The sequence below is a fragment of the Taurulus bubalis genome (genome assembly GCF_910589615.1).
Source record: "Taurulus bubalis genome assembly, chromosome: 4".
Lineage (NCBI taxonomy): Eukaryota > Metazoa > Chordata > Actinopteri > Perciformes > Cottidae > Taurulus > Taurulus bubalis.
The window spans coordinates 29,992,558-30,015,013 of record NC_136592.1 but is presented as its reverse complement, the minus strand read 5'-3'; the positions used below and the strand labels follow the sequence as shown (position 1 = coordinate 30,015,013).

The 22,456-nt window shown below is 41.8% G+C and overlaps 2 protein-coding genes across 2 annotated transcripts in view; both read left to right on the top strand.

The window, feature by feature from the left end:
• The first annotated feature begins 7,789 nt into the window (after positions 1-7,789).
• On the top strand, positions 7,790-11,173 carry cln8 (CLN8 transmembrane ER and ERGIC protein). Its single transcript, XM_079217380.1, has 3 exons — positions 7,790-7,888; positions 8,286-8,885; positions 9,268-11,173. The coding sequence occupies exons 2-3, from the start codon at positions 8,373-8,375 to the stop codon at positions 9,592-9,594; spliced, it is 840 nt and encodes a 279-aa protein (XP_079073506.1). The 5' UTR covers positions 7,790-7,888; positions 8,286-8,372; the 3' UTR covers positions 9,595-11,173.
• A 2,835-nt stretch (positions 11,174-14,008) lies between these two features.
• arhgef10 (Rho guanine nucleotide exchange factor (GEF) 10) overlaps positions 14,009-22,456 on the top strand; it is a 44,479-nt gene continuing 36,031 nt past the window's right edge. The window contains exons 1-2 of the mRNA XM_079217598.1: positions 14,009-14,052; positions 18,778-18,887. Coding sequence (XP_079073724.1) covers positions 18,851-18,887 — 37 coding nt within the window. The 5' untranslated portion in view covers positions 14,009-14,052; positions 18,778-18,850. The remainder of the gene's footprint in view (positions 14,053-18,777; positions 18,888-22,456) is intronic.

Genomic DNA, 22,456 nt, shown 5'->3' with positions numbered 1-22,456 from the left:
GAAGATAGTGTCCAGGGTCGACGCGTCTCCCTGCTCCCACGTTCAAACAACTTTAAAACTAGCCTTTTTTCTAGACTGCTACTCTCTGTCCTCTTCCTTTATCCATCTGTTGTCTGCTCTCGATAGCCATCCTCAGCGCCCATCACCAACACCATTGGTCTGCAGGATGTGCCGAGCCTCTTCTCCCATTGCCAGAATAAGTGTTAGCAGATATGTATGTCTGACATGGGTTGGTTTGGTTTCTCCTTGGTTTGCTGGCGATCATGATACCCAGCCTACAAGCTCTCTCATCCAATTTCCTGGATGGGTACGTCCGTAGTTTTTCAGCATTTGCAAAGTGCCATTTAAAAAGTGCAGCTTTGAAAACCTACCAGCAACCAGGCCTTTGAGCTAAAAAGAGTAAATGAGAGAAACTATATTTATTTCAAGTTGTGCAAAAATGGTCAACGTCGGAAACCCTTCAGTATTTTTCAATAATTTAAGGTTACATTATGACTCTTTTTGTTGTCTCTATGGGATAAATGTTAATTACAAGCAAAGTATCACAAAATTGTCGTAAGTTCAAAAACTTTGAAAAGTGCCAATGCTTGAAATACCTCAACTATGTGCATGTGGCACTGATCACCCATTCAAGGTTATTCAGGCAGCCCTTATGAGCTCTGGACTGGTCAGTGTTGAAAAATGCAGCTTTCTACTCAATCTGGTTGTAGTCAAACGTTTTTCTTGGTCTGGATTGGTGGAAGAATGACATCTGTCAGCTCATTTACATGCACATTTCACACAACTTTCCTATATAGTTCATGTTCCTGTTGCCAACTTTCAAATATTGACATTTACTTGAAGCTGAAAACATGCAAGTCTTGTGCCAACATTTTCACCATGTCAATGCAGTAGAAAAAAAACGATAAAGGGTTGTGTAACTCCTTAGATCAAAATGTGTAGACAAATGCACTTATGCACTTATTACAATTCTCTCTATTTCCAAGGGAAATGTACGTACCCAAGTTCACAATAGTACTGTTGTATTTTTGAATTGTGAGCGGGAAGAATATTCACAGTGTACATTGTTTTTCCCTCATGTCCACTTCTTGCCTGCCCTCTCTATTGCTTTTGACAGACTTAGATTTGGTGCATATATACCGTGACTCTATCACACACACACACACACACACACACACACACACACACACACACACACACACACACACACACACACACACACACACACACACACACACACACACACACAAACCATGCTGCTGTGTTTTCATCTAATAAACTTCTCTCAGGCCCTTTCAAGTAGCGCCCTCAGCCACAGTTAATGAGGAGTGATAGAACAACTGCCAAAACATAAACAAAGTATCCGCATACTAGTTTCATTAATCCAAGAAATGATTTGTAATCTTCAGATTTCTTGAAAAGTTCTGTGCTGTTGAAAGTTTCCTGAAGCAGTGTCTTAACTTCATTCACTACCTCTAGGAAAGGCTGGGAAATAATGAAACTAAAGTAGGGCAAAGGCATTCCATAGGGATGCAGGCAGCACATCCCAAATAACGAAAACTGTGCAAGTCTGTTGAAAGGAAATACATGAGGGATGAGGTAGCTCTCTGTGGCTATGCCGAGCAGGGTGGGACATTTTGTCATAACATGTAAGACATTTTCATTTGCCTTTGAATCCCATGACGATGTGGAGATGTGCCAATTGCACCGGCTCTTCGTAAGTTTAGCTTTCTGATAGCATCGGTGTTTCATGCGAAGTGGAGGTGTCTATATTAAATAAAAATAGGTTGACCACACAAATAACTTCCGTAGATTTGCCATTAAAAAGAAAGTCAGAAAACACTGACACATACCACCAGCCAGTGTTACCTAGCTAACTGAACACTGACACAACATTAGCTTGTTTATGTATAACAAGAGATTGAGGCGTTCATACGAAAAATAGTTGACTTGACCTCACGCTGGATCAAAATGTCTTTTAATAATGATGCAAATTGTGAAGATTTTCACTTACATTTCATTAAAATGGCACAACACACCCAAATTACATAACGTTATGCTAATAGCATGCAGGCTAAATGTCCATTAGCTTAATCAGATATTTGGAACTCTTTCAAAACTGCATGAATACCGCGAACCGTGATTTGAATGACTAAATGCTTGCGAGCACAAGCAGTACAGGTTTTTACGGTGCAACTCGATTTAATTTGAAAAAAGCCGGTAGATACTAAGAATATATAAATTACATAACACGCAAACTTATCAATGGATTTATGAAGAGCTGGTGCAACCCAATCATGGCACGTGCTGTGAAAGGGAAAAAGCTAAAGTTATGGGGCCTTGTATAAGAGTCTCTCGTGGTGATAGAATTTACTTAAAATACATTTCTCATCTTGAGCGAAAGCTAAGATTTTGCTGCTCTGTATCAACAAACTTTGGAGTCAGACACTTGAATATCAGACTTAATTTCGTTGCCAATGTCATATTCAAGTTTTGGGTGATCAACCAACTAAACGGTGCTGCTTTTTATTTAACAAATACAGTACTAAACAAACAATCAATGCAACAAAATGCGCTGTCAGCTGATGAATACATCAGATAGAAATCTATTTTTATGACTTTTTGGTTGAGTGATTGTGCCAGTGTTCATTATGGGTAGGACCAGGGACGTTTATCATACGGCAGTAACAAAAAGTACATTTGGTGCATGTTGTTGTTGTTGTTGTTGTAGTGCAGTGCTGACACATTCAGAAAAGAGAGGGTGAATCCGGGATCCTTTTTTGTTTATACCCCATCATAGCATATAATTTACGTTTTTGTGCCAAATGTTGTATCCATATGCAGGGCTCTTATGGAATTAACCTCAACCCAAGTATAGATGTCTTTTACTTTAATTTGTTTCCAACCTTTCACTGGATCAGAATGCATGAGACATGGTTTAGTTTACATAAAGTTGTGTAGCAGAGCTCAGACAATACTTTTCCAGAGCTAAGTCGCATACTCCGTCTTACAAATCACCAAGTAACCAAAGTCAACGGTGACAGTGTTTCATACAGTGCAATACTTCAATTAAAGATTGGGCTTTTAATAGCGTTAGATTACACTTTTCTTTGAAAGCACACCCATCTATAATGCTGCTGGGGTTTTCTTCATCGCAGTGACAGGGACCTGTATGACAGTGGGTTTCTGGGAAGCGTCTGGGTGTGTGTGATGCCAGGCAGTTGGCAGAGCAGAGACGTTCCCCTGCTGTTGCCACAGCGGCAGGCAGACGGGAGAGAGACAGACTCGGCCTGACATATGCTGGCTTAGAGGAGACGGGAGCTCCGCGCTGAGCCCCGAACTGCTGGTGCTGTATGCCGTTGTGTAGCTGGAAGGCTGTTCTGTGACGATCGCCCGGCACTGTGCTGGGTATTTTTCCGCCTGCCTTTGACTAAGCAAAGCAGCTTATGTAAGATTTTGGGGTCCTTGGTGAGATCAAGCAAACAGCCTCCAAGGCCCTTCAAAGCTTGTGTTGATAAATGTATTGCTGAATCGTGGCCTGTACTGGAGAACTTAAGCATCACGTATTTCTATCAATCTGTGCTCGGTCTTTGAAACAACAGATGGGTTTCTCCTTTATGCAAATTGTTCAGGGCTGTGAAATAAATGAAGTGTATTCTCCACCTTGGTTTCAGTTTAAAACATATATATCTTGCTCCTCCAAGAGGCATTTGCATAATTGCAATCAGACCAGACCATTTCAAGTTGTACTGTGGAATCAGTTTTAGGCGTCACAGGGAGCGGAAAATGTTGAACAGGGTTTGTAGTATAGAGACACAGGCTTTAGTAAATGTACAGCTACAGTGAGCGGTAAGAAGTGAGCTTGTAGGAAGCATACATTTAGTTTGAGAACCATTCCCTTTTGGAAAAGATATATTACGTTGGTGCTGGGCCATTTTTAGCTGGGTCAAGTCTCCCTTGTCTCCCAGTTGAAATATTTTCCATTTCTGACAAGTTTCTAACCTTTTAATTGTTGTTAACAGCTGTGAGGGCCTCCTGTCACAATGTGACCTTGTCTTTCTTTTGAAACTTATTTCGGCTGGCATTTTATGTACGACCCCTCCGGTTGACCTGCGCTTGCATGTGAGCACTGGAGGAATAAAACGTGACTGTGATTCAACTGTGGTGAAAATAGGGTAATTTAACAGCTAGTCACCCACCAAAACCTTGAAAGGGCGGAAAAATTGCACCAGTGTCACATTTAATGTCATGAGGGCAGCAATTAACTACAAGTGCCATCTTTTCTGACTTATCTAGCATACTGTAAAGTCATCACTTCTACGCAGCCACACTATCCCTCATCCGTTTTTGTGTCAGCAAACCATTCCTGCCATCAACTTCTTCTCCCCATTTCCAATCACATCTTTCTATTATTTCAGCTCTTATCTCGACATCCGTGGCCTCACCTCTGGTACGACTGTCTGCTTTTAACTCTAGCGCCCTTGATGTGAAATATTTCAAAGGGGACTTTTTTTCCTAACCATGCCGTGAAGACTCACTGAGATAGACTCATACAACACTTCCTTGAACTTGGAAGGGCAAACCACTCTATAATTACTAGATACAATTTAAAAAAGGTAGTCGTTTAGCTAAAACTATTTTCATCTCTTGTATATCATATCTATAGTGAGGATGAATATAATGCCAAATATTCATTATTTGTAAAGAAATATATATAGATATATAAATATATAATATATGCTTCATTGAAACATGACTATTTTCTGCGTTTGCTCATGTTTTTGTTGTCATTTTTTCTTTTTTTATGGTTGTTTTAAAAGCTGATATGATGGCATGCAAAATACTGATTCTGAATGTAGGCTTATTTATTAATTTTAGAGAGTAAGAAAGTATGCCACTGTCCCACTGATATGTTATGTATTGATTTAAGTCAATCACATATGCATTTCTCAATGTGTTATTTCAGTGCAAGTTGCCGTATCATTGGGTTCTTTTTTATTTTTTATTTGAGTAGTTTGCAAACACATGCATTTATCTCCTTTCTTTCCTAGCTGAGCTATTGAAAGACTTTTGCCTCTTTGAGTAGTTTGATCATTGCTGAGGTCATCCAGTGTAAATAGTTCTGCAATTAAATTTTTGAAGAAAAGGTTTGGAAAAATGTGTCTCTGTGTGGTGCTTCTTTACTTTGAAAAATCAAACTGTGTGTGTATGCGCTGCTGTGACAATAAGAGGGAACATTTTCAAATTAGTGAAATATTTTGCATAAAACTGGTTAAAGATTTTTTTTTATATTGTCAGACACCAAACTACATGATTCAGCCATTAGATGATTGTCCAAATAACAGCAGTATTCACTATAGGAGTGTTTCATCTTACAGGTGGAAACCTCAATGAATACATCACACTGTTCTTGACATTTCATCTGTATAGCTAACCAAAATAGGAATGAAATCAAGATGAAGAGAAGCTCTGAATCATAAATAAATGCTGCATTTATCTTTTACTGAGTCAGGACACTCTTCTGTGTTTCATTCTTTATTTCTGGGACAGAATATAATAATCACACATAGAGGCTATGAGGAGATATTTGCTGAATTTGACAAAAAGTGTATTGGATTAGAATTGCTTACTGCACCTTTTAATATGTATTTATTTTTCATAGAGACGCTAAAACCAATCAGAGTGCACTCCCCTTTGGCTGTGATCCCTTAAAACTGAGCAAAATATTGAATACAAATGTTCAGCAGCATTGCATAATTGGTGTGGCAAACAAATATTTATTTGCAGATTTCCGTTCAGACCATCTGTGTCCTGTTATCACATGTTTTAAGAATGAGATTCATCTTGATGCTTATACTCCTGCAGGTTGTAGTGTAGTGTGTAAATTGTGATGCTTGCCGAAGTGTTCCAGGACTGCACTTCAAACTCCAAATCATCAACAGGTCTTCATCATTACAGTCTAGAAGAGCATGCACAGGTGTTTCAATTACTCTGGCTGGTCGGGCCTCTTCTTAGGTGTCAGTTCTTATTAATGCAACGCTTTGACCTTCAATGTCTTTGTCATCTTACAGAGTTTACAGGAGAGTCAGGGTGATGTAAGTCCTTAAAAAGTATGTTGATCCAAAAGAAACCTGATTGCTTATTTAAACTTCTGTTGGTGTTATATGTTCTTGTAGTTAATATGTTGATGTCATAAAAACATATCAGCCATTCAGCCGTCATTCATTAACTCGGGTTCATTTCAGTTAAGAACTTCATAACTCAACCCCTTGCCCTCTCTCAAACTATTTCAAATATACATGGCAAGATCCCCCTCTGTTGGACAAATAATGCATCTCATGAGTTGTTCAGTTATTACTGTTGGATTTCACAGCACACATTTCTTCCTGCATGACCAAACACACACATACATACACATATATATATATATATATGTATATATATATATATATATATATATATATATATATATATATATATATATACACACACACACACACACACATATATATATATATATATATATATATATACATATATGTATATATACACACGTATATATATATATATACGTGTATATATATACATATACATATATATATATATTTCATTTTACTTAAATATCCTCAATACTTGTATACAGTACAGAGATATTCAACAACTTGAAGGACTGGGAAACCTTATCAACATATAACGCTTGTTGTATTTGTTGTGCTATAGCTGGTATACCTCAAATCCTTTTCAGTGGAAAGCAGATCACAAACGTTGCAGATACTGTGCCTCTGATAACTGACTGAGAAGTTAGTAGCCTATCTCACCAGTATAGCAGCTCCTGCAGGTCAGATGCTTTTCTCGGATGGTGTGTGTGTGTGTGTGTGTGTGTGTGTGTGTGTGTGTGTGTGTGTGTGTGTGTGTGTGTGTGTGTGTGTGTTATGTGATATCAGTCATTGAACCAGCAAGCACATCACATCCAGATGTCCCTGGGCTCCAGCCTCTCGTGTGTGGAGCCTGCATGTCACCTCTGTGGGTTTCCTCCAGCAGTGCTGTGGTTATCTGTCTGTGTGAATGGGTGCTATCTCTATGGCACCCTGCTTCTCGCTCAGTGCATGAGAGCGGGTAAACTGCAACCTCCTACATAAAGCTTGGAAATGTAATGTGAATGTTGCCATGCAGTGTAAAGTTATTACTATTGTTTGTTGCTGCTGTTATTTTATTTACACCTCACACACTTAATATGCACATACCTACTTGCACCCTTGCACTTCTACTGTTTAATTTAATTTAATTCCTAAATTAATACTCTGTTCTTCTTTCTTTCATCCAGCTATTTTATTGTTATTTTTATCTTTATTTTATTATTATTATTATTGTATACATCTTATATATCTTTCATCCCTGTTGTTTTTATATCTTATCTTATTTTCTGTGTAAACGGCTGCTACTTGACACGAAATTTCCCCTTGGGGATTAATAAAGTATATATTCATTCATTCATTCATTCATTCAAAGCGCTTTGAGTGGTCAGAAGACTATAGGAAGGCATTAATTTCCATCTCTATTTTTACATTGCATATTTTTTTAATATGTTAACTACTTTTTTTTTTAATGAAAAAAACATGCATTTGTGTTATTTACTGTGGTGCATGCATGTGTAACTATATGTTATGTTTGACTTTATTGCTTATAACTAAGGGAGCTAGGACCTGGGGTGCTGAGGCTGCATTGACCAATGGGATGTCCGGAAGTTTAAGGTGGGCGTCACTTCCTGTTTTAGGGCTCACATGACCCAATTGAAGTCGCGTGATATGTGAATGTTCCTGTTGGGAATCTGTGACATAAACACACAGCGCACCACCGGGACACCGTTCAGCAGAGCAGCTCTGTTACGGTATGTAGACAAAGAAAAGATGTCGACACGACCAGACGTCTCGTTAGCTCGTTAGCTCCGGTCGGCTAACGTTACACCGTTTATCGTCGTGGTTGTTTTGTTTTTTTGTGTGCTAACTTTGCAGCGCAGTTACTGTAGGTCAATGTTACGACTGTGACTCGTGTTTTTTTTTAAGTGCTTGAACACAGATAACGTGATACGCTTTACTTAGTGTCGAACTAGTTAGTTATCTTGTTTTTACAGAGTTACACGTAGAACAGTTCGCTCTTACCGTAGCTACTTGTCTCAGGTCCAGACTCGAGCTCTATTCAAACTAAAGTTGTTATTAGGAGCCTGTGTACACTACGTTTTTTTTAAATGTGTTTTAGTGAATGCTGCCTGTCTGTCTCTCCTTCAGCAGGTTCCAGTTGGGTTGCATCACACACACCATGCACCTCGCAGACCCGTCTTCCAGTCCCACCTGCAGCTGAGCCTCTCCCCCGACATGGATCCCGAGCAGCGGCCCTACTTGTCATGGGGCTCCCGCCTGCAGCTCATGGGCCTGGGCTTCGGCTTCTATGCAGGAGCCTTCCTCCTGGCCCACCTCCTTTCCGTGGCACTGTCCCGCACCTACAGCTCCCTCAAAGCCAAGGAGAAGGTTTTCTGGAACCTGGCAGCGACGCGGGCGGTGTTCGGCATCCAGAGCACCGTGGCCGGCCTGCGGGTCCTGACCGAGGAGTCCGCGTTGAGCAGAGACCGAGTGAGGGGACAAGAAGACTGGTCGTGGTTCCATGTCCTCACAGCTACGGGCTTCTTTGCGTTTGAGAATGTCGCGCTTCACGCCTCCAGTGTGGCGTTTCGCTCTTTTGACCTCCCACTGGCGACGCACCATTTCTTCGCCCTGTCCGGGTTTGCGTCCATGGTGGTGTGGGATTCCTCGGGTCACTTCCTGTCGATGGTCACGCTGCTGCTGGAGATGAGCACGCCGTTCACCTGTATATCCTGGATGTTACTGAAGGTATAGAGCCCTTTTTAAACCTTGATCATAATTGTAGTTATTTCACCATCTGATGCTGCTGGTTGATTGTCTCTCCCCCCCCCCTACACGTTCTTGCCAACTACCATAGGAATAACTGGACGTGTTGCAAGGTTTCAGTTCCCTTTTGGACTTGTGCACCTGGTGATTGTGCAGCGATAACATTCTTAGAAAGAGGAAGTTCTATAAAAAGGTTTGAGTCTGTACCTAGACTTTCTCTGTTTTTCTGTGCTCGCAGATGCGCCTCGAGTACACATAAGTTACAAGGATGTTAATTTGACGTTATTGTAAAAAAAAAAAGAAGACGTTTGTGTCCCAGTTCTTGGCACAATTTCACGTCTCAATCTTTCTTCCTCCCCGACAGGCTGGCTGGGCACGCACCCTGTTTTGGAGAGCCAACCAGTGGGTGATGATCCACTCGTTCCACTGCCGCATGGTGCTCACCTACTACATGTGGTGGGTATCCTTGACCCACTGGGCAGACCTCAGCACCCATGTGGCCCTTGTCCCACTCCTGCTCTTCTTCACTGGCCTCACTCTGCTCACGTTTATAATCAACCCCATCTGGACGCACAAGAAGACCATGCAGCTGCTCAATCCCATGGACTGGAACTTTGACAACAAGCCCGCCCCCCTAAACGGGGCCGTGGAGGGTCAGTCTGAGGTTTCCGTTAAACCACACGGCAGCTAAGGGGTACAGTGGAAGACGCTTCCTGTCTCAAAGATGCCATATCTTTTTCTTTTTTAATGAATGTTTGAAGTTACTTTTAGAGTGATAGTGGTAGGATTGGTGTTATTTTATAAAAACGTTTTATACACACTTGAGCAAACTTGAGTGAACTTTAAAAAAAAATGCAGTGGAAAGGTACCCTGCTTGGGAAATATCCATTTTACCAATCATGTGTTTGGTTATGTATTGAAAATAGAAAGAACACGCTTCTTACAGGAGCCACGGAGGACTGCGAACTTGCACATTAAAGTCCTGTTTATCAAAACAATTAAAACTAACGTACTTTTCAAAGCCACTCTACACTTACAGTATTTAAACATTTACATCCTGTAATAAGTGAGGTGTATGTGTATATACATACAGCTGCTTTTGGTATGTTGCTATTGATGGTGAAGCCTGGTAACATGTTAAACTCTCTCAGTAGACATCGATAAACCCAGTAGTCAAGTCACAGTGTAACCTTTTACAACGGACATCTTTGTTCAGCTCGAAAAATTGGTTTAAGTTAAAAGAATGAGGTACTCTCAGTTAGTCATTGAAGCTGTTGCATACTAAGTGGACAATTGGATCAGTCCACTCATGAGTCACATTGATGTTTTTGGACTGAATGCAGAGAGGAGAATGTTTATCGTGGTCATGAAAGAAAAGGCCTTGAACAGAATCTTCTTTATTTGTGGAAGAATGCGCAGGACTGGTCGACTCCATAAAGGCTCTTTTGTCCAACATGGACATGTAATGTGGCATAACTGAAGCAGTTTACTGATTTTTAACCAAGCAATTTGTTGACCATGATGCTTTTTTTATGGAGTTACTGTATTAGTTGCATTACTTTTATTTCTACTTATGCAACATCAAAACTTGCATAACACTCCCCCCCTGTGTTTTTCACAATGGCCTCATTGTACACAATGCCATTATTGTGTGTCGGGCTTGTCCTTTGTTTTATATCTGGTATCAGAAGGTTTTGATTAATTGTCACTCTGCTGCAGACTGTCTGATCCTTTACAGTTTTTCAAATTCAGTGTTTTGGCTTTTACAGCATTAGTCATGTGTATACGCCCCAGACTTTTAGATATTTCCCCTTGTGTTTGAGGAAATTTCTTCCATTAGTATTAATCTGATGTAACATCTTTAGGATCTAAACCAACACTTTATTTGGGCCTGAGAGCCGACTCCAAGTATTAATGGTTTACTCATCCACATTTTCCACGTACCTGTAACCTGCCTTGCGAAACGGCTGTCAGGATGACTGAGATGAAGCAGCATTGGTCTCATGAGTGGATTATATTTCGCTTTTATTTACACCGTACAACCTCAATGATTTAAGTGACACAAGTCTGAAGCAAATGTATTTATAGCATTTAATAGTATTTGTATCTGTTAATTAATAAACAGCAGTGTGTCCACTCTGAACTTTTTACTAAAAAAGACTGAGAGAGTTTGAATTTCACTTTGTAATGACGGCATTAACATTATGGGATGGGTGGAGGACTGAAGTGGAAGTCCTTTAATGAGTCACAGAATAAAATGTTGGCTCTGAGGGTGTATTGTGTCATGTCTTTTGTCCAGGCTGTGCAATAGGGCATCTGCCTGTAGGTGGCAGAATGGAGTAATTAAGTGGTGTTGCACTAGCTTTTTGTATATGACCTGACATCCATGAGTTTGACATGTTTTTCCATTCCAAATTGTACTGTCCCTGAAAGACTAACGCACAATCACTTGTAGCAGGTTGTTACAAAGTATACACGTTGGTTTCATTTCAAATTGTATTTACTTGCAAGAGAGCACAGTTAGTCCACCATATGCCTATAGTTGGAAATCATGTACCTGGCAATAGAAATAGACATGCTGGTATAGATCATTGTTAATAAGGTGGATGTCTTAATGTCTTAAAGCTATTTTGCGAGCTGTAAAATGCATGAGACTAATTGCCTTTTTAGTGGCTTACTATTATAAATGTTTTTTCTGTTCATTATAGTGATGTTTGATGTTTGAGGATTCTTGGGGAAAAAATAGTTCCGTTTGGTTAAAAAAAAATCCTAATTAAACAATTAAAAAAAAAATCAGATCCAACATCATCTCCGGACAGCTGTTTCGAAGGGAGCCACCTCACGCGTCACGTGGCCAGTGTGGAACTCCTCTGTACCGTCTCGAGCCGATCCTACAGGAGAAGACGTTGGAAGCTTGATTGACGTTCTGCACAGCCAATCACAGCGTACCTGAGTCGACTCTTCGGCCAATCAGCTACTTAGAGTAGTTGAAGGGTGTTCATGGATGGAGTCAGCTTGCATCGAAGTGAGTCGAGATAAAAGAAGAACACTGGGCGAGCACTGGATGGGTTTTGATTTGTTTTAAGTCAGAAATGCATCGCGTTTAACACTTAAAGGTGTTACCGCGGAGGGATAGTGTGTTTTTTCTGGGGAAAAAGTCATAAAATGGTGAGTTGGGGACACTTTTCTAAGCTTCTGTCAAAAGTTTTGTCAAAGTTTTAGATATCCCAAACATATGTGTTTCGCTAAAGGTTAGCTCAGTTGAGCAGTTAATTTAGGCTAAATATTGATATAAAATTAAAGGTCAAGTACCGGTAGGTGTATTATTGTTTTTAAAACATGCTTCGGGAGATGATAACGTGGCGCCTCAGCTCACTTTGCCAAGTTGCCAACACGTTAACGTCTACACCGTTAAGTTAACTATTTGTTTTTGCGCGTGGACGTTAACTACTTCGTCCTTATCGTGACATCAGCAAGCTGCTTGTCATAAGAACTTGTAATGTATCCGCTAAACCTTTCCTTTTTAACTGAACCTGACACCATATTTCCTCGGGCTTTGACTCTGTCATGTTACATTTTGATAGACGTCTCAGTCGTTGAGCACAACCTCATACTTCTCTGAAGCCCTCGTGCCATTCGAGGATGCAATTGCAGGTGCACGATCAGGTTTTGCCTTTTATAAGACTAAATTTTTTTTTCTTCCCCACCCTAATAACCGCAACTTAATTAACAAAAAACACATACAGAGAAAGTAAAATAAATCCTTGTGTGTTCAACTCGTAAAATGATGAACGAGTGAGAATTTCATGCCACAAATTCAAGTAGTCATGCATAGCATTCCTCAGTGAAAGCCCGGCGCAGCTCCAGTCAACTGGAAGAGCCGTCTAGATAGGGAGGGAAGCCATCATTGAATGAGACTGTTTACCTGCAGTCGAAAGTGCTTTCAAGAAATCTGTTAAGTTGAGCTAAGCCTCCAAAAAAACAAAAAAAAAACAGTTTGATCAGTGCTTTGATCTTCTTTTGTTTCATCAGGTGCCATGCAAGTCCAGTTCACTGGGCCAAGACATGGCTGAGATGGAGCATTGAGGGGATCCCACACGTGCATGTACACAACAACCTCCACTGGTCATTTGTTAAGCAAATAACCAAGGTGGCCTGGCTGCAGACGCTGATGCTTAATACACTCCCCCACACTGTAATAACTCCTGGCGAAGGCTGCCCTGAGAGCACAGATCACTTGTGTCCTTGCTCAAAGTCACTGCGCTCATGCAAGTCACATAGACACAGACTCCTTTATGTGTGACACTCTCTCCTCATCACATCACGGTCCGCTCTCACCGGGAATGTTTACAGACACCTCTGGGACCAAGGGGAAAAAGCCTGTCGCCAAACAATACTAATGCGAATTTGGCATGTCTGTTCTCTACATGCTTAGCGAGATCTTATCAATTTCAAACTCCAATATCCTCTCCTGTCATTGTTGTAGGCTGTAAACACAGAAGCTGTTGAGTTGAAAAAATGCCAGGAATGGCTAATTGCTGAAGTAATTGTGACAAGGCAGGCAGTCACTTTACTTTGCCGAAAGCGGCTCATGCGGTTGGGGTGTCGCAGACTCAGTGCACAGCGTTTGAGCGGAGGAGCATACCATTCATTTTTTAGAGAGGCAAGTTCTGGATTCACTGTCTACCCACTGAGAGAAGACATGGAGGAGCAACATAGCTCAGCCACAGCTGGGATAGGAAAGCCACTGCTCTTCTGCAGGTGGATGTGGGAAATTGCTCACACTCCACACACTTGTTTAGAAGTTGGGAACATATGTCAGATAAGATTAATGCATAATGGTTATTTTCTTTAGTATGGACCTTACCTTATTTGACCATAGAGGAATAGAGAGACAGGAAATGCAGGGGGAGGGAGAGTAATAACACTCCTCAGCCAAAAGTCCTCAGCCATAATGGATCCAGAAACACTGCAGTTCTACGGGACATGGGAGGCATCACAGACCACCCTATTGCAGAGGTTCCCCCGATTCAAACGCTTATGTGATGCTTTGTTCCATTTATCTAGGAAAATCCGAGGTCGGAGCTGGGAACGACGTCACACCCGGGTTAGGAAGTTTGGAAAACTTTATGGAGTTTGCTCCGGCCAGGTTAGCCGCCGCGCGCTATGCTGGTATACAAACACCGTAGCAACATGTCTACGGATAGAAGTCGGACAGTACTGTATGTATGAGGAGACACCAGTATGACAAAAGTGCTAATAAACATCATATTTATGTTGATGCAGCCATCTGGGATTTTGACTTGTAGTCCGAAATTTGACTTGTAGTTGAAATTCATATTAATAATAATAATAATCATCATCAATTAATTGAGCTACAGATGACAACCTGCAAGTCAGGGGTCGGTGGCAATCTTGGCTTCAGAAAGGGTCTCCGCCCTCTGAAGTCAGTGCAGTGACCGGTACTCTGGCGGTCAAGGGTGTTCCTGTTTTCCTGTGGTAATTTATTGTAATCGGACTGTTTGGCTCTGTTCATATTAAAATGCACACAGAGCTTAAATCCAGCCTGTCAACAAAGGCTCTTTGAAGCAGCCGCTTTATCCGCTGCTCACCACACACTAACCAGTGCTCCTCTGGTGACATGCGTGGCCCACTGGGTGGGTGGAGACCAGTGAAGAGTGACCGCCAGTGACTGCGGGTGCCTCTGCTTTCAAATGGACACCAATTTCAATTGTAGAGTTTCAATTATTCTACAAAGCAACAGTCTTTAATTTTGTCGTGATTCAGCTGCTAGGGTCACTATTTTCTGTCTTTTACTGAAAACTCTAAGTTTAGGCCAATGTAAAACATAAACATTATTGGTAAAAAATGTAGTAGCGTTATGGGGTATTATAACCTTTTATGATGCATCATAATGCTTCAACTACAAACTGTTATGTGCTGGATGACACCATGCAGCATTGAGTCACTGTGCTAGCTTAGCGCTGACCACATTCTGTTTAGAAACGTGCTTCCAGAGCTCCAGATGTCCCCTCACATGTCCAATAGATCCCACCTCTGACATCAAATAAATATACTGCAACCCTGCGGGTCTGCTTATTGGATCACTGAAATCCATTCCCATTAGGCCTATAATTATAACTGGTTGCTGATGGGAAATACCAGACTCATCTTCTGGTCGTGTTGATTGTTCAGTGTGATGACGGGAGGTTATGTTACACAGAGTGGGTGGCTTGTGCTGTACAGAAACATAAGGAGATGTAGTTATGAGGAAGAGCGCTTGCATAGCTGTGATTTATTATGATATGTCAATAAATATGGTTCTAATTGGTCCCTTGCTGATCGAATAATCAAAAGGTTTTGAGTCAGTGTTCTCAATTTTGAAAGGCAGCTATCTGGTAGCTGTTTTTTTTAGCTTCTCCATCTCTTTTGAGGTCTGGTGGAGTGTTGTGTGCGGCCAGATACTGTAATACAGTTTGCAAGCTTTTGATCTCAGACTTCGGGGAACAGGCCGCTCCTAGATGCAGGCTGTGTGAAGCCTAGAAAGAGGTACCTTTTTTCCTGTTTAGTATGCTGCAGGGCTCCGTCCTGTCCTTCGCTGAACTTTCCTGCAAATACGTTACAGTACTTTGTTAAGCCTGTCCGTGCGCTCTTTGTAGGCCCGGGATGGGGTTGTTTTCAGTCCAGGCCTGATTACTGTAATCCTGCCAGAAGGAGAAGATTGGGACTCCCTGCTCAATAAAACATTCAGCCAAAGACAGACACTCACACAAGCCTCACTTCCTCATACCACCCTCTCCTCCAGGCTTTTGTTTATGACTTTCAGCCCGTGTGTGGAATGCCACTTGTCATTAAGTGCGCCCCAGAAAACTCTACAGAAGAATCTAAACCCTTTACAAAACTAGGGTGTTTGATGTGGAATTGCTCTCATAAACACACATGATTCTATTTTTGACTGATCTCTGGTTGCCATAAGTTATGATTAAGGACTTTGGAGCCGATCAGGAAAAATTGGGAAAAATCCAGGTTGGTAGAAAATTTGAAATCTTGGTATTTACAAGAAATGTATTATTTATGATCCTTTTTTCCCCCCAGTTACCATATGCTGTTTTGGCCTGTTTCATCATTACTTGGTTGCGTCTACAAAGATGTGTAATTTGTGCATTATTATGAATTCATAGGAAGGTGATGTTGCCGGAAAATAGCATGTTAGGTTGCTCAGCCCAGCCTTGATTAAAACGTTTAAATAATATTAAAATCGAATAAACTCATTTTAAACTTAAAAACAACGTTTTCGGCGGCTGAGATGAGACACGTGAAACTTTGCAGGTGACAGTTTTGTCTCCACACTATGGACCATACATATTGTGTTTGATCTTTGTTATTGTCTGTTCTGTATCATAGGTTATTAGAAAAACACAGGCGAGCAAATTGTCTGCATTACAGCAGGAGGCAAAACAACTCTTTTCCTGTCTGCAGAGCACAACTCAGCCATCCCAGCATGTAATGACATGCTCAGCTGAGTCTGTCATCCCCTACACACAGGATTGTTTCCTCTCTCTTCTCTTCTGGCTCGTTCCTCAATCATTGCTCTCAAATTAGACAGTAATAGAGTACCTTGTATTTAAACACTGAACATATTAGCAGAGATTTAATTGTGTCTATTGTCTTGCCCTAATCACCCGCCTGCTTTCGTTGCACTGTGTGGCTGTTTACAATGCTGCAGTATACACCGGTTGCTGATGGATGCTACAGATGTAGCGAGCACTTTGGTTGAGTCGGTCATCTCCTTGGGCCGAGCCAATGTGTTTTGTGTTGTTCACATTTGAAGTCACACCACACCACAGGCCATGAAGGATGGAATTTGTGGAAAGGTGCATTTAGTCTGCTTCCAAGCAGGTAAAAAGACAAACAAAACTGAGTAATTATAGGAGTGAGGAGGAATGGAGGATTCTGCAGACTGGTTTCAAAACAGAAGTGAGAAGGGCTGTCTTTGCTTCTCGATTTAACGTACGACAAGGAAATCTCAAAAAGAGCCAGCTCTTCTGTAAGATAAATGATACGTTGAAGGTCACCATGTTGTCCTAATGCTTATTCCAAATGAAAAATAAGTCTTTTATAACTTTTATCAAGCATGGTGATTTCTTTTCCTCTGTGCTTTTTGTGTCAAGGAGAGCACACCTGAATATTTGACTTCTCCCCTCCCTTCCTTCCTTCCTTTTTCCTACTGTCCTGGACCTCGAGAGATGCATTTGAAGGAAGAGATGAGTCACCCTTCAAAGTCAGGGCTTGGCTGTTAGTTGTCGCTCCAAAATCGGCCAGTCAATATACAACCACGTGTGTCATGTTGCTACCTGCTTCCTACATGCAGAAAACCACCTACAGTACATTGTACCTGCTGCTGTCTGTCTCTTTGGAGTCGGCTCTATTGTGTAGGCTATTTCTCCCCAGGCTACACATACTCTACCTGCCTCTGTTAGCACTAGCATTATCTGTTAGCCGCACTGTATTCAGCAGACACTGGCCCTGTGTGTTTGCATCCACTGCTCTGGCCCTGTGCCCTGCCAGAAGGGTGGAGGACAAAGAAGCAGAGGATTCCACATTATTTGTAGACAAAACAGGCTTTGAGACTCGGAACGAGTTATCCTTTGGATGCGTTTTGCTGCAATACTGTTGCGCAGGTTCGTCTTAGTCAGAAGTTAACTGTTGTGAACTTGTGCCGTGGCTCGTATAGAACTATAGAGATTGCGTGGCTAGATTATGGGGCACACATACCACAACAATGGCGGCTTTTATGCGACAACATGATGTCATGACTCGGGCATCTGTTCTTGACTTCTTCAAGCTGAAGAAGTCTGAAAATAGCACAGCTGTTTTTTCCAGCGGAGGCCTTTTGACAGAAACTGTCACCTCTGGGTACGACTTGTACATCCGCAAACAAAGGCTGTGCTGCTGAGGAATGCAATGTCTCTCATGCCCGTGCAGGTCCAAAGGTCTCTCCTGCCTCAGCATGCTAATGACAGTTCCCCTGGGCTGAAACGTGTGGCTGTCGAAACGTCACACTGACCTCTTTTTAATGCACGTGCATACTGTAGTTTATTTGAAGTCTGCTAGTTGGGGAAACCTTACATTGCAAAATGGTTTACAGCCTGTGGTGTAATGCAACCTTTTGGATGATCAAGGATGAGAATTTCAGAGATTTTTTTTGGAAGAAAGTGTGCACATGTACAGTAACTACTGAACCAGCTGGTTGAAGACCTCTTGTAAATGTGCTAATATTGGAGTAAAATATTTGAGCAATGCATTTGTTTGCTATTGACTCGCTTTCAACCAATTAGTCCCTGAATCACCACAATGAACGAGCGTAAATCTGAACACGAGCCTACTTTGAATACTACTTTGTTTTAGAGACAGACAACCCCCACCACCCTTCTTTTCATAATGGTTACTCCACAGGGTATGACCGATCGATTACAATGGTGGCCGGGCCCCTTTATACCCTGTGACATTACACACGCCCCACAATTAGCATATGAGAATGGTGTGGACACTTCAACACGTGGTAGTGTCAACAGTCCCCAGGAGCGCTATAAGAGTGTCTTTTTGTTTTCATTCATTTGTTTGACTTCGCTTTGGTTCAGATTCTGATGTTGACACAAAAGGTACCAGACCGTGACCACAACACAGCCATGCCCCTCTGCTGACAAATTGCTGCTGAGATTGAATAACATAGAATAACAAGTGCGGTTGGGCTTTTGGAAACTGACTGGCGTACAAACTGCTGATGTATGGAAACATTCTTCAGTGCTAATTTAATTTTGTTTGTATCCACTCGCCTATTTTGACATTTTAGGACGTTTGTTTTTTCCTCTAGGAATGTGTGTCGGCGTAGTTGATCCCCTACATGCTGCTGTCTGAAGAGCTTGTGCAGGAGAAGAGCAGAAATCATGGACGTGGAAGACTTTCCTCCCCCACCTCCTGAAAGTAAAGTCAACAAAGCATTCGCTCTCTCTCTCTCTCTCTCTCTCTCTCACACTCACACACACACACACACACGCAACATATGAACGTCAACAATAATACAATAATACGAAAATCTGGTAGAAAAACTGGCAGAGATATTGGCCGGTTAGCTCAGCTGGCTAGAGCGTGGTGCTAATAACGCCAAGGTCGCGGGTTCGATCCCCGTACGGGCCAAAAACTTTAGATTTAGACAGAGCTGGAAGAACAATAAAATGGACACAATAATTTACAGGCATTCTTTATGACACTTGTCAAATGATCTCAAGCCTCTAAATTGTGAGGCTCTTCTTTGCCTTATGTGACTGGAAACTGAATATATTGTTGGTCAAACAAAGCAATACATCTGAAAACATCACGTGATGTTGGACTTAAGGAAATAGCGACAAACAATTGTCACTGTTTTTTAAAACATACGATTAATCATATAATGAGAAAATATTCTACAGATTATTTGATGTTGAAATATATAAAACCGATCATATGCAATGATGGTCCCTAGCTCACTGTAGCCTATATGACATTTTCTCGATATGAGATATGAATTCCCTCTTTCCTCTCACATACTTCGTAGCTTTCTCACAGCCCAACAGCTAACTAGCCAGTTAGCTCATTCTCACATTTTCTAGCGACGTGTCTTGGTGTGATCAGAGCCTTATGTTGAAACTTTAACATAGTTAACAGTTGAGTCTCAAAACATGACGCCATTCGGTTAAACTACACACAAATATGTGTTAACAGTGATGCTCTTGTCACACATTAGTCTCTGGCTGTCTGTTTTGAGAAAATGATTACAGTGTTGGACCAGAAGTATCACCTGCTAGCTTCTGCAGGTCGTCTTGTGGGCACTTAGCTTCCTTTAGGGCTCTGGAGATGGACAGTATAGAGTAAACGGCACAGATTCCTCTCTTCTGATTCTCCCCCGCTGTGAAGTGTGTGGGTAGAGGAACGAGGGAGTAAGGAGGGTAAAATGTGCTGTGCTGCTGTGAACACCAGACAATGTGCCTCAGTAATATGCTGAATACTGCGGCACACACACACACACACACACACACACACACACACACACACACACACACACACACACACACACACACACACACACACACACACACACACACACACACACACACACACACACACACACACACACACACACAGCCCCCGGGGATTGACACAGGCCAGAGAAATGCTTCGTCTCATGCTGGCCAGTCACTTTCTTTGTTGCCAGGGCGATGCTTGGACAGATCGTAGCTCAGTGACTCATTTGAGCGACTATTATGTCGTCGAGTGGAGACGGGCCCGCAGAACAGAGTCCATATTGTCATTATGAATTGACAATGAACACCTCAGCAAGGGTGTGTGTGTGTGTGTGTGTGTGTGTGTGTGTGTGTGTGTGTGTGTGTGAGTGTGCGTGCATGCATGCATGTAAACTTCATGATCTTGTGTGTGGGTCGAAAGATGAGAGAAATCCTCTCATGATTTGTGTGAATGTAGTTTAGAAGGGCTATAAGATACTCACATAACTGGTAATGTGTGTGTGTATAAGTGTATGTGTCAGCAGGTCAACATCCAGCAGGCATGCATACCCATTAGGGCTGCAAAAACGACTTTTGAACTCATAAGTTTGAACTATGTTCATGACGCCATGTCCAAACTGGCAGTGAACGGCTCTTTGAAAGCTTTGAAAGCGCCGCAATAGACGAGGAGCAGCCGATTGGTTAAGGTGAAGTTGAACAGTTATCTGTGCGATACCTTTCTTTGACTTAATTTATTTGATGTGGACATCACAGTGACATTAGAATTCATAACATACATCGATACGGTTGCAGTTGGCTGGAAGGAGATCGCCAGGAAGCTGTCATTTCCAGTAAATATCACAATCTAAAACGTGGGTTTTCTGTTTAAAAAGTAGTACTACGATAGGAAGTACTACTTGCCCAGTTAAGTGTTTACGTCTCCAGTCTGATCTGAAACTCACAGCTGATGTGTACGTGGTGTCTTTACATTTAGCCAGCTAGTACTATTAGCCAGCTAGTTTTCCCTTATCTCAGTGTCCCATACCATTCATTTCATTTTCCATGCACACATGGAAAAACACAGATAGCATCTCTGTTTCCAGGTTTGCACCTCTCTTTTCGTGCAACTTTAGTTATGGGTGCAGATGGACATGGGGTCGCAGGGTTGACCTGGAGCATTAGTCACAGACCGTTCCTTCACACACTACAGGGTGGAACAACTACCTGTCAAAGCCTGAGGGGATTGTTCTGGTGATTTAGAGCTGTGTACACTGTTGTGACGGACTTCAAAGTTACTGGGTTTGGTACAGGGAGTTTCTCTGAGATTTACTTCACTTCCAATGGACCGCTCAGGCCTAGGGCAGCAGGTTGCAACAGTGAACGTGGTTCTTTTGATCGTAAGAATAACCTTTTCTGCTGAATTTTAAATGGCCAAGTGTCGACTGTGTCTGAGAGGAAGAACATTGGAAATGTTGGAAAAGCATAATGGATATTGATATGTGTCAAAAAGATAGGGTATAGCCATGGTGGTACAGGAAAGCTTTATGGAGGATTTCCACATTTATCTACAACTCAGAAGTGGCTGGGGAAAAGTCAAAATGCCAAAGCTAGGGATCAAGCTAGGGACCTTTAGATCTTCAGTCTAACACGCTCCCAACTGAGCTATTTCATCATAATCTATAGGTGTGGACATCTGATTTCCATGCTGGAAATGAACCTGCGCAAACTTGGAATTTTGTGTTTTCTTTAGGAACACAGGATATGAAAATATGGCTTTAGACTGCAAGTTAATTCAATCAAGCTGTGATGAAAGTGCGGTTGAGGAATCTGTGGTATGCTTGGGAGCAAAACTGTGACAAAGATAGACTATATGGGGCGACTGTGGCTAAGTGGTTAGCATGCCCGTCTTTCAATCAGAGGGTTGGTGGTTTGTGCCCCGACCCCGGCTCTGCCAGTCCCCGTCATCGTGTCCCTGAGCAAGACACCTAGCCCCTAGTTGCTGTGTCTGCGGTGTATAGAGCAAACATGTAAGTCGCTTTGGATAAAAGAGTCAGTGTAATATCATCCTACGAAGTTAAGGTTGGCTCAGCGACATTTTAGAGAAGTTAAATGGTTAAATGGTGAGACTGGGAGTTCCTTCCATTCGGGCTCTGTGGTTTTGACTCCGCTACAGTTTATCCTGCTGTGAACCCAGTTTAAAGGCGGACCTCATATTTTCCACAACATTGAACTCAGGTTAAATTTTTGGAATGTTTTCTTTGCTAAAGTCTTTTCTTTTTCTTTCACCCCGCCACTGAATGAAACCTGAAATACTTTCATTCATACGTTCGGCTCAGTGCCGAAACATGAAGCCAGCTGATGAAAGTTGAGCCTTTGCATTCCTAATCCTTCAACTCTCTCCTGCTCCTTATTGAGCTTTACTGACTCAGGCCCACGCTCTGTTCTCCAGATCAGAAATAATGCAAAACTCAGGCTTCACTAGTCACTGGGGGGAGTACCAGCTCTCTTTCCTGC

What these genes read in the sequence shown, in the direction of transcription:
- cln8 (XM_079217380.1), top strand. Translation starts at nt 8,373, where the DNA reads ATGGATCCCGAGCAGCGGCCCTACTTGTCATGGGGCTCCCGCCTGCAG. An exon ending in TATCCTGGATGTTACTGAAG is followed by an intron (nt 8,886 to 9,267) that starts GTATAGAGCCCT and finishes CCTCCCCGACAG; the next exon opens with GCTGGCTGGGCACGCACCCT.